The 13,046-nt window shown below is 43.9% G+C and overlaps 1 protein-coding gene across 3 annotated transcripts in view; it reads right to left on the reverse strand.

Annotated features, from left to right (window-relative positions):
* The window catches only part of SLC12A6 (solute carrier family 12 member 6), a 61,227-nt gene that overhangs the window by 29,913 nt on the left and 18,268 nt on the right, over positions 1 to 13,046 (reverse strand). For 2 of the 3 annotated variants that reach the window (XM_053265601.1, XM_053265599.1), the window contains one exon: positions 5,739 to 5,783. The exons of the other annotated variant lie outside the window; for it this stretch is intronic. Coding sequence is in view for 1 of the 2 variants with exons in the window: in XM_053265599.1 (XP_053121574.1) it covers positions 5,739 to 5,783 (45 nt within the window). In the remaining variant the exon portion in view is untranslated. The remainder of the gene's footprint in view (positions 1 to 5,738; positions 5,784 to 13,046) is intronic. 3 annotated transcript variants of the gene reach the window in all.

Here is a 13,046-nt window from a genome sequence, read left to right on the forward strand (position 1 = left end):
CCCCAAATTGGTTTGTGTGTGTGTGTGGGGGGGTGATTTTTATTAGTGATGCCTCACGGACACCGCGGTACCCAGCACCTCGCGGACCGGTGGTTGAGAAACACTGATTTACACAGTGGTTTCATTATATTTGCCCACAGTCAAATGCTAGGTGGTTAGTTGACAATATATGACTAGCCAGTTGACCAATGCAGACTGCCAAGCCAGAGGGCATAGATGAAACAGCATATCACTGACTTTTCTATTCTATTCTGTTTTTCTATACTATCAATTTTTTCTTCTGATTACTGAAGGTGGGTGGACAGATGAGTTTCAAAATCTGGCTGCCTCTCTGCAAGACTGCATTACTTCCTTCTTACATAAAGGCAAGCTTTTCCCCAATATAATCATTTACATGCCCCTCAGGAGGGCCAAGCTAGAAATGAATAATGAGCTTCAGGGTTGTTAATTTCCATGCTTAAACTACAAGTACTCAGATGCAATTTGCTTTGCTTTTTCAAGATCATGACTCATGATAAATGAAGATAGACCAACACATTGTACTACTCCTACAAGCTTCTTGTTTTAAAAGTGATTTAAGTGTGAAAAGCACAGAGTGGGGGTGGCTTGAAACATAAACACCACAATGGCTGAGAAGCTAATGAAGCTGGGATGCTTTTTATTCATTTACACTCCTTTCACAATGTTACTATACACACGTGGACAAATTTGTTGGTACCCTTCCAGCTCACTGAAAAAGTGTTTTATGACTCCTGAAAAGCGATTAAATGAAAAGCAATTGTCCCATGTATACCTGCATGCCTTTGATATGTCATCGAGTAAAGCAAAGCAAGTGTGAAAACAGAAAGTATTTCTTATTCTACAAAGATATTCTAAAGTGGCCTGGACACATTTGTTGGTACCCCTAGAAAAGATAAGAAGTAATTGGATTAGAGTGATTTTTCAAATTAGCTGTTTTCTTTCATTAGTATCACACATGTCTCCAATCGTGCAATTCAGCCTATTTAAATGGAGAAAAGTAGTCACTCTGCTGTTTGGTATCATCGTGTATCCCACAATGAACATGGAACAGAGAAAGCCAAGGAGAGAGTTTTCTGAGGAGATCAGAAAGAAAATTATAGACAAGCATGTTAAAGGCAAAGGCTATAAGACCATCTCCAAGCAGTTTGACGTTGCTGTGACAACAGTTGCAAATATTATTAAGAAGTTCAAGATCCATGGGACTGTAGCCAACCTCCCTGGATGTAGCTGCAAGAGGAAAATCAACCCCCAAATGGGCAGAAGGACAGTGAGAATGGTAGACAAAAAGCCAAGGACAACTTCCAAAGAGATACAAGCTGAACTCCAAGGTCGAGGTCCATCAGTGTCTGATTGCACCATACGTCGCTTTTTGAGTGACAGTGGGCTCAATGGAAGAAGACCCAGGAGGACTCCACTGTTGAAAGAAAAACATAAAAAAGCCAGACTGGACTTTGCTAAAATGCATATTGACAAGCCACAATGGTTCTGGGAGAATGTCCTTTGGACAGATGAGACAAAACTGGAGCTTTTTGGCAAGTCACATCAGCTCTATGTCCACACACACACACACACACACACACACACACACACACACACACACACACAATGAAGCCTTCAAAGAAAAGAACACCATACCTACTGTGAAACATAGAGGAGGCTTGGTTATGTTTTGGGGCTGCTTTCCTGCATCTGGCACAGGGTGCCTTGAGTCTGTGCAGGAAACAATGAAATCTCAAGACTATCAAGACATTCTGGAGCTAAACGTACTGCCCAGTGTCAAAAAGCTCTGTCTCAGTCACAGGTCATGGATCCTCCAACAGGATAATGACCCAAACCACACAGCTAAAAGCACCCAAGAATGGCTAAGGACAAAACATTGGACTATTCTGAAGTGGCCTTCTATGAGCCCTGATTTGAATCCTATCGAACATCTATGGAAAGAACTGAAACATGCAGTCTGGAGAAGGCACCCTTCAAACCTGACACAGCTGGAGCAGTTTGCTCAGGAAGAGTAGGCCAAACTACCTGTTGACAGGTGCAGAAGTCTTATTGAGAGCTACAGGAATTGCTTGTTTGCAGTGATTGCCTCTAAAGGTTGTGCGACAAAATATTAGGTTAAGGGTCCCATCATTTTTGTCCATGCTATTTTCATTTGTGTTATTATTTGAAATATTCCATTGTATCAAAACTCTAAAGCAAAGTTTGATTTTTGTTAAATGAGGAATAAACAATGATGGGTGCCAATTACTTTTGTCAGTTTCAAGTTATTTCAGAGACAATTGTGGGGGGTTCTTTTTTCGTGGAGGGGTACCAACACATTTGTCCATGTGTGTATATTTCAGACTCTTTTCTACAACGATGACGTCTACTAGCTGGACCAAACAAAAACAAACACACTTTTTACTTCTTGGGTGATTTTCCCCAAAAGCAACTGTTGATGCTGCAACTTGCTCAGAAGAGAACCCAAGAGTCCTGATCTCTTCCGACATCCCAGCTCACTAGTTGCCCTCTATTCCTTGCCCCCATCCTGCCCACAAGACCAGAAACCTAATCCCAGAGAGCTGGTGTTCAGTCTCTAAACTACAAACATGTGGGGGGGAACTTCTCATGCTAGAAAGCGTCCTTCTCTCTCCAGCACTGCCTCGCAAGAGGTAGATAAGTATGTAGATCCTGGGCAGGGCTGGGCACTCTTTTAATTGGAAGTAAATCATAGAGACAGGCTTGGCCTTAAGCAACAACTACAGAGTTTATGACTGGGCACTTCTCCAAGAACCCGGAGGCATATAATCTGGGCATCTGCCTGGGCTCGATTCACGCCCTGTTTCCCTCAGTGTCCATAACAGCAAAGGGATAATAAAGCTCAGGGGATTACCTTGGGAAAGACAGCACAGACACTGTATCAAGGTAAAAGGAGAGCTGTATGCAAGTAACAGGACAAAATGACAATACAAACATGATTTTGAGGTAAGGGCTGTATAGTGTCCTGTGTTTAAAACTCCAACTCTTCCAGAAAATACAGATTCTATCATATAAATCAGGTGTGAGGCTTCTCTGGACCATTATCCTCACATAACACCCCAGATCTACAGGAACAAAGAATTCCTGGGTGTTCTGGCCATATGTCCCCTAATGACCTCTAGGAAACCCTACATGCACTCGCTTTGGCAAACCAGAGATAACAATCCTTCTTCTGTTTACCCAGTCAATTATCCTTAGCTGAAAGAGAGGCAAGTCCAAAGAGTACCATCTCTTTTTCTACTCTCTGAAGTATTTCATGTATCTCCTCAAATGTGCCAAAGGATGCATGAATTCAGGGGTTGCTTTTCAGAATAACTGATATAAGCAGGTCCCTACAAAAACAGCACAGCACTCCTCAGTGCCTAGATGCAATGCTGAACTGAATTCAAGGTCACTCATTCCACCCGAGAGAGCACTGTGAAGACTGCCTGCCCCTCCCTAACATGGAAACAGATGGCAGCTACCCTGTGGTGAAAATAGTTTATGCTGAAGGTGAATGCTACCAAAGGTCTAGGGTGCACATAAGCCTGCTGTCATGTATTGTACATGGGGCTGCCTTTGAGGATGGCTCAGAAACTTTGGCTAGTCCAAAAATACAGCTGCTTGGCTACTAACTGGGACCTGCTGATGGGGATGAATCTCAATGGTTCTCAGACAATTTCAGTGGCAGCGTATCCCATTTTAAGCACCATTCTAAGTGCTGGCATTCACCTTTAAAGCCCTACATGGTTTGGGACCAGGTCCCCAAAAGATTGCTTCCGCCCACACAAACCTGCCCACATATTAAGGTACCCTTTGGCAGGGTGTCATGCTGGTACTTTTCCCCCTCCATGGTCTCAGCAGAGACATGCAGTACTTTGCTTTCTAAATGGAAATAATATGCTGCTCTTGCTCTCCCAGCAGTTTGGTACATAGCTGAATATAGGAATACAATTCAATACCATTCTTCCTGTCTTCTGTGACAGGGAGTATCCTGCACCCTTTGCGGCTGACAATCCAGGCGGCTCTTCTGGGTGAATAACCACATTGAGGTTCAAGCTTTGTAGAATTAAGAAACTATTCTTGACTTCCTGTAACAGAACCCCCTCAATGATTGCATCCATCTAAGTGAGGAGTGTGGCTGTAGGAGTGGGCATGGTTGTGAGGCATGGCAATGGGAACTGTCATAGAGAGCACCTGCACTTCTGAATTTGAAGCTACTCTTTGGAGGCCTTTCTCCAGGGCTCTTGACATCCCAGGTCAGGCAGGCTGCTGTCAGGAAGAAGGCGTTTTGTGATGCTGTCCTGCTTCTGGAATGCACTCGGTGCCTCCTTTCGTGTCCTTTCAACCCCTGAGAAATCCTCCTCATTGTCCCAGGCCTTTTAAAATGCAGGTTGAACTGGAGTTATTCTGCGTCTATGATTTTACTGTTCTGCTGTTTTTATTCTTTGTCTGTTTTACATGATTTGCTAGCTGTGCTGGGGAGTAGTACTACTGGAGGGTGGGGTATAAGTTTGTAAAATAAGTCAATAAATACAGCAGATATCACTCAGACTAAGTAAGTCATGACTACATCTCAATGAAATTAATGGGATTCAAGTTAGTCATGAGTAACTTGTCTCACTGACTGCAATGGTGCTTAGTCATGACTAACTTGGACTGGGTGCTACCCAGTATGAGATATAATCCCTAACGCAGTCTTGAAAATGGGCTTAATGAATGTCATACTATTGCACAGCTTCCTGCGCATGTTTAGTGCACTGTGGGCACTGCTGCATCTGCGCACACTTGAGTAAATACTAAAATTGTGCGAGGGAGATATGAGACTCCACAGCCATTATTTTCAATGGCTGTGCAGTAGCACAATCGCTCATGCAATTTCAATGCACTCCCTGTGAGTATAAGAAGTTTATCTTTGGAGGCCTTCAAGAGAGACATAAAGACCCATCTTTTCAGCCTGGCTTTTTCTGGGGCAGTGATTAATTTTTCTGGGTTTGGGGGTTTGTTTTGTTTTTAGTGCAAGGTCTGCAACCCCTCTGCAAAAAATGAGATCTCTCTGCTATCGTTTGGTCTGGGAGTTTCATGTCAGTCAGTGAGGCCCAAGCAGCTTGATATTATAGATGTGAATATTTTAAATGGTTTGAATTTTAAATATAAACCACCCTGAGCCGCTTTAGGGAAGGCAGTATATAAATGAAATACACAAATAAATAAAAAATAAAATAAAATAAGTGTGTGCACTCATAACAGTCATTAAGACGACACAGCAGCGTCCACAGTGTGCTAAACGTAAGCAGGAGGCTGCACAGTATGTCTACCCACACAAATCCATGTTAGTAACTTATGGCCTAAAAGAAACAAAGAGTTTCTGCAAAGTTTTGCTGCCTGCTCACATGGGGACAACTTGCCAAAGTTAAATCTGACAAGTGGCTATGTACAAGACTGCCCTAAAGACACATGCACACAATTGAGACTGTGTGCCCTCAGTTAGGATTGGTTGTGTACACACACCCCTCCCTCCCTCCCTCCCTCCCTCTCAGACACACACCCACACACACCCATTTATCTCTCCTTCCCACACCAACATGGCTGCAGGCAACAAGGGCATGTTTATGCATGCATACAAGCATGCACACCTTTTTGATTGTCGATATTGTTCATTGTAAGACAGACACATACACACACGTGAACACACACAAGACTCCTCTGCAATACTGTACCTAGGAGCTGATACTGTTCCCCTGTGATGGAAGTTTGACTCACATCTGAAAAAGCAAACAGAAGATGGAAAAGAAAATGAATTGCAAAAGAAAGAAAGAATGGGGAATAAAGCTGTGGACTGGGTCTCATCCAACCCCTGCCCATCTCAATAGTGGCTTTCCTCCCCCTCAATCACATCAACAAGGAAAGGGGAATGGAGTAAAAATTATGTTATGCTGCAATTTCAAAAATCAAAAATTTCTGCAAGCAAGGGAAAATGGAACCAAAAATATTCAGAGGCTTTTCAAGCTCCAGAGAGAACTATTTACATCTCCTCCACTCCTTCCCACACATAGTTGAGACCACTCAGTAATTCAAAGGGGGCAGAAATAATGACTTTTTTCACCAGGTGATTCAGGCTTTAAAGCAGTGGACATCTGTAAGAACGGGTCACAGTTCTTTCAGTTTCAGAGTCTTCTGCCCATTGTGAATGTTGAGGAAACCAGTCGTCATAAGGAAAGGAAAAGAATTCACCCCTCCTTCCCCCTCTCCCCCCCCCCCCACACCATTAGAGAACTTATTCATCTCTCCCCCCCACCCCGCCTTATTACATGGATGTGTTTTGCTTCACATACCTGGAGCTGGCAATATTTAGGGTCATTTTCCTGCCCACCCCCTAGCAAGCCATCCAATTGGCTAACTAAAGATGGAACGGTTTTTTCTTGAATTTGCTTGTCTGCCAGAGCAGTCTAGATTGCATTACCAAGCTATTCCTTGAACTGGCTGCTGAGAGGAGGATAACCAGATTAGTAAAGCAGGATATGAAGTCTATAGTCCTTCCAAATTGAACAAGTTGTTCTGGTAAGAACTAATCTGCCTACTTTCCTTTCACTGTCTCTACAACTGGACTAAATTTGATCCAAACTGATTAGGCAGTTCACGTTAGCCCACTTGTGATTCAAACGTTCATGCGTCTGCCATTTTTAATTGGGGTGAATGACATCATTACAAACTACACCACTGAGGTGCCTCTATGTGTCCCTACAGCTGTAGCAAATGTGGTTCTTCATATTGGCCCAGGCATTACAAAGTTTCATTGAAGGTTCATACTGGTCCAGGCAGGTGCACGCACTTGCACACAGAATGCCAGGTGATCTTATAAACTTACTTTCCTTAAGGAAAGTAGGCTAAAACTGGGCATGTGGGAAAGCATACTTCAACATTCTCTCATTACAATCTAGATTTAAACTTTTTGATTAGAGAGGAAGTGCATGATTCATCAAGGATCAGACTTCCATGCAACGTGGGTATTAATATGCAGGCACATCCCATTGCGATTAGAAGATGCAAACCTCCCCAGCAACCTCTCTCCTGAATGTGTCCATCTTGACTGGGCTGTGAGGCACAATTTGAACCTCTCCCCTCAATTTTTACGAGTGCAGCTTCTGTGGCTGTGTTTCTCCTTGTGATGGTTAGCAATACTGGAGACCAACAGAGGAATCTTCTTAATGTCTTTGCCTTGGAAATGTTATGGTGTGCCAGGCTGCCTCTCATCTTTACTGAGCTACCTGGCCCTGGGACACAGCAAACGTTTTATCTTATGCACACCCCAAGGGAAGCTGCCTATTAAGAGAAATATAAGAAAAATATAAGAACCCTAGGTTCAGAAGTCCACCACCAAAACTACAGACCTAACATCTGGTAACAGACAGATCTCCCAGAGTTAAACCCATTTAATATTTGGGGGGAAGTTAGAGAAAGCTAGTTTTCCTGAAGCATCATGCACACAGTTTCAGGATGGGATAGCCAATAACTCAGAAACAGAAGGAAGGGGACCAGAGTTCACAGAGATCATTGATAGGATTTGGCAGATCAGCTTACGGCATAGTACTTACACAATGACAGATTCATGTGTTTAGAGTGGTTTGCAAATGGCAGCACAAAAGTTTAGTAAATCATCTTGAAGTTACTAAAAAACAATAAACCTCACAGCTCCCTCTAGGGAGATCCATCAGGATCATTTACTGATGGCTTGTTGACATATGGCAAAGACTCCCCTCCCCCCGCATTTTTTTTTAACCCAAGTATGCTGCTGAGTGGCTTATTTTATGGGTGACCCCTTGTTTAATAGCAGTTTATATGGTTTTTATCCTTTGGGGTTCTAAACCACTCCCGGTTTAAGTGTCTTTATGTTGCATTGTTTTTTTAACGAATATTTCTGTTTCAAAATGCCTTAAGGGGCTGGTAAAGGTGGAAAAACTAGAAAAGGAGAGTCAAGAGAGAACTGTCTACTTTATTAAAAGGAAGGCTTTACTTGTTTTCTTCAAAGTGTAGACACACACAGTATTGTGCCAGTTCCACACTCTGGAGCCCAGAACTGCAAAGGTCTGCTTGCTATTTAGTGTCCTCTTCCTGGGGCAGCAATAGGCAATGAGGTGGAGACTGAAGGCAGTGGGTATAGTTCCAGGCCAGGGAGATGTCTAGTATGTCATAATTGTTAAGATCTGCACCCCACTGGAGGAGAAGAGAATGCGGGATGTTGATGACGGATCAAGCATTTCCGTTCACAAACCTCTCCTCACTCTTGTCAATCTCCCAGCCATGGCTGTTTCACTTGCCTGTTAGCATTTGGCTGTTAGCCACCTAGATTCAGCAGAAACATCATTTGTCTGTCCAGTCAGTGCTCAGTGCCCAACACAGAGGGCATTGTCCCTGTTCATTATATGGACAGAGGGATTCAAACTGCCTGGGATAAACAGAGATTAAATGGAGACTATGGGGATTTGAGCATTTCCGACTGGGAAGGGTTTGTGTATATAGTCTAGGTCTAACTTGGCAGTGAGTTTCTCTTCCACCTTGTTGGCAGTAGGATAATGAGCAACTCTGACTCCCAGAGGGTCAGAGAAAAGATCTGGTCATGTTGAGGGCTCAAAAATGCATTACTTGGTAGGGATGTGCCTGAAGCATTTTGGCACTTCTATTTTGAGGCTCCGAAATGCTTCAAGCTTCCCCCACCAAACCGTTTTGGCGGGGGAAAGTGAGCACTTTAAGAGGAGCAAAGCAGTTCTTACCTGCTCCTCCATGGCCCCACTGCTCCAGTATGGCGCTGTCAGGATTAAACACCCCGCCACGTGACTGCAGGGCTGCTCCCAGCACCATGCTGACAACTCGAGATGTCGTCTGCACACGCACAGATGCCATTTCCATGCCAACCCCGCCTTCTGGCTGCCGACCCCACTTGTTGGGGGTGTTTAATCCCAACAGTGCCACGCTGGGGAGGTGGAGGGGTCATGCAGGAGCAGGTAAGACCTGCTTTCCTCCTCTTAAAGCATTCACTCTCCCCCCAACCCCGGAAGTGCACAAAATGCTTCGTGCATATCCCTATTACTCAGTCTGGGAGACATACTGTGCAATTTTGTGCATGTCTATTTGGAAACAGTAAGTGTGCATAAGATTGCAGCCCTAGTGTAAAAAAGCTTGTTGCTGCACATCAGGTCCAGCCTTTAGGCCCTGAAACAGCCAGAGTAGGTTGGGTTTTTATTTATTTATTACATTTCTATACCACCTCACACCAACTTCTCATGGAGGTTAACAAAACAAATGCTAAAACCGGAATTAAAACCAAATTAAAATAGTTATAACAACCTAATTGTAAAACAACAGAACAATAAAAACCAACTTACAGCTGATGAAAGACTTGGTGAAATAAATGCATCTTGCGTGCTCTTTTAAAACCTGCTAGAGATGGGGAAGCTGTTACAACAGGGAGTTTGTTCCAAAGCTTCAGGGCGGCTATAAAGGCCTGGCCCTGAGTCACCACCAGATGAGCTGGGGGCAGCTGCAGATGGACCTCTCCCAAAGATCTTAATAAGTGGCGGAAGTCCTGAAGGAGAAGGTGCTCGCTTAAATACCCTGGGCCTCAGCCCTCTAGGGCTTTATAGGTAATCACCAGCACTTTATATTTCGCCCAGAAACATATGGGCAATCAGTATAATGTTTTTAAAACAGGAGTAATGTGGTCTCTTCAGGTTGTCCCAGAGACCAACCTGGCTGCCACATTTTGTATCAATTGCAGTTTACAGACTACGTATGAAGGCAGCCTCGCATAGAGTGCATTACAGTAGTCAAGTCGGTTACCAGCAAATATATCACTGTTTTTAGGTTTCGTTTTCTAGAGAATTTCAGCTTCAAAAGCATACATTAAATGTGGATTCATTGCCCCTGAACAAACTGAAAACACTAGTTCCACCAAAATATATTAAAATTGTAGATTGGCACATTAGAAAAAAATCCCAAAGTCACAACCAATGGAATTCTCTGCCACAAGATGTGGCAACAACCAACAACCTGGAAGGCTTTAAGAGCGGTTTGGGAAACTTCATGGAGGACAGGTCTATCAACGGCTACTAGTTTGAGGGCTACAGACCACCTCCAGCCTCAGAGGCAAGATGCCTCTAAATACCAGTTGCAGGGGAGTAACAGCAGGAGAGAGGTCATGTCCTCTGCTCTTGCCTGAAGGCTTCCAAGGGGCATCTGGTGGGCAATTGTGTGAAACAGGATGCTGGACTAGAAGGGCCTTGGGCCAGATCCAGCAGGGCTGTTCTTATGGCCTGATGAAGAGTTCTGGTGTTCTCAAAAATCTTCCTTCCTTAAGGTTTTCTGCTTTTTTTCGCTGGTCCAAATAAAAGCATCACTGATCACAGCTTTCGGACAGTATCACCAAGAGGTGCACATGAGGATGCTTAAAATTACAGCACAAAGCTGACTGAACTCAATCAATACATGTTTTTGTGTGGAATGTGATCTGAGTGAGTGATAGCAGTTCTAAAATAAAGTGGTGGTGGTAGTTTAGGGTCGCTGTGGCTGGAATAAGAGGATAATCTTGAGCATATATCCTCACTAATGGTCCTAAATAATGCCTCTCTCTGTGAAATGTGTGTTGCAGCTGGAGAACTGATAAAGTTACTTGCCCAAGGCTGAGGTAGGATTTGAATGCAGCATTTCCAGGATCACCCTGACTCCAGTTACATTATACGTGTCCCGGTTTCTCAGGTCTCACATTGTTGTACAACTGCTATATCCTACACTGTGCCTCAGAATAGCCTATAAATAAAAATATCTTCCCCAGTGTTAATCATTATACCTCCTCCCCACATCTCTCTTACATTTTTCTTTATCCTTCAGATTTTCCTTCTATGGAAGGATATGCAACCCATGCTGAGAAATAAACTCCCACTCAAGAGGATGTTCCAGGCATCTCCTAACAGCTGCCAGTAAGGCAGCACTGAAGAGAAGAATGGGGCAGGCACACAGGCTGGCAGGATGCCAAAGGCTAGGCCTTGGGTATTTATAATCCATATTGCCAGCCTACAGTCTGCTCTCATGGACAAAAGCTAAATCAAATTATCTGAGCTGCTGTATGACATTAGGCCATTGCCCACCCATCATCACTACCCAGAGCATATACATTAACACATGCCAGTTCAAGGCCTTTGAAAGGCAGCACCTGCTTTTGCAGAGAGCAAGGTGCACAGCTACTTGTTTGCAGCAGGTGACCAAATCTGCATATCATTTTCATAGACACTGCAGGACACAGACACAGGATACTGCAGGTATCCAGCTACAAGGATAGCAGATAGATCTTCAGCAATTCTGCCATCAGGTGAATCCCTGGTGCAGTTCTGGTGTATTCACTGCACCCTCAGATCACATGCTACTCCCTACACACATGGTGGTACACACATTTTGGACATATGCTGGAAATTTTTTGCTGCACGTGTGAACCAGTCACATGTCCTACCTAAAGGGGATGCTAGAAAAATTCAGAAGCAAGCAAGCACAGTAAAGCACCTCAGGGAGCTGTGTCCAAACTACAAGAAATAAATCTTTAACTTGTAAATCTATTTGGTCCACGAGGCTTCCTTTCCTCTCCTAACTAGAAAGGGAACCCAGGAGTCCTACCTTCCAAATATGCCCCTTCTAAGCCATCAATATTCTTACACTTCCATCTTCCACAGCTTCAAGCAGAACCCAAGAGTCCTGCTTCAGCTTGGGTTCCAGATCTTTACTCTGTCATTATAGACTCAGTGAGTGACCTTCGGCAAGTCAGTGTCTCTCAGCTGTACTGCTTATCTGTAAAATAGGAATTCTTGGGTGGTTGGGAGGATGAATGAGATAAAACATTTTGCACAACAAGGCTAACAGTTTCTCTGCCCATAGTAACATTGGGCAAGAGAGGCAAGTTTTCATTATGAACCCCACCCCACCTGCTTAGTGTAAGATTCCACTTCTGTTATGGACAGGAGCATAAGAGGATTGAGCCCAGAGAGCATCAGGGAAACTTCCATGAGACATGTAAAAAGATCCACAGGAAAGTAACAAAGCAAACAAAGCCTTCAGGAAAACTGCAGTTTAACTACAAGGTCCTGCTGGTGCTGATAGCAAAACAGCTTGAAGATAAGCTGCTAGGGCCGGTTCTCACCATACTGACAACAAGACCTGGCTGTGAGTGGGGCTGATCGAGATAACGAAAAAGAACAGAGTTACACTTCTTCTGGGACGCAATTGCCCCCTGACACACTTTCCTCCTCGGAGTCAAAACAGCTGTCAGGATCACTGCAATTCCAGACTACATGCGGAGGCTGCATGCTGTAGCTACAAGAACAGGCATCTCAAGAGAGAGTGAAAACTGGCAAACAGAAAGGTGGTACAGTATAGAGAAGGAGGTAAAGTTGTCTGTCAAACTGTACACTACCCTACAAGGTGAAAACGTTGCACAGGTATTACCTGTTTGGATCTGATATGCAGCCAGCCCTAGGGTGGGGACAAGGCCGAGACACAGGGAACACATTTGTAGATATCATGAGTGAAGTTGTTATGAACATAAATCCAGAGAGAAAAGGATATTCTGAGGCTGAACCTCAACATTTTCAACCAACAGCTTCTGTGCACAGAAGGCAAGATCCAGAAAGGCACAAAAGAACAGCTCTGAAATACTTTATGGCATTAGGAAATTTATCTCCTGGTTCTACATTGCTCTGACTCCTAGATCACACTCTCAAAAACACCTGGGAATCACAACTCATCGCTTTCTCATTGTTCCTATCCCAAAGCGGAAAACAGAACTGTTGGCTGTCTGTGCTGTTTGGTTGTAACCACATGGATCCCATTTTCTTCCATGACAGGGAAGCAGAGCTTAAGAGTCCGGGTTCCTGACTTCATTAGGCTCTAACCATTAGATTGCATTTTTGTCCCACTTCAGTAGTTTGATTCCTTGCATTCAGTTACCGTTTAACTAAAGGTCAAACTAGAGAATTCTAGTGGGGAGG

This window comes from Hemicordylus capensis, chromosome 6, assembly GCF_027244095.1.
Source record: "Hemicordylus capensis ecotype Gifberg chromosome 6, rHemCap1.1.pri, whole genome shotgun sequence".
Lineage (NCBI taxonomy): Eukaryota > Metazoa > Chordata > Lepidosauria > Squamata > Cordylidae > Hemicordylus > Hemicordylus capensis.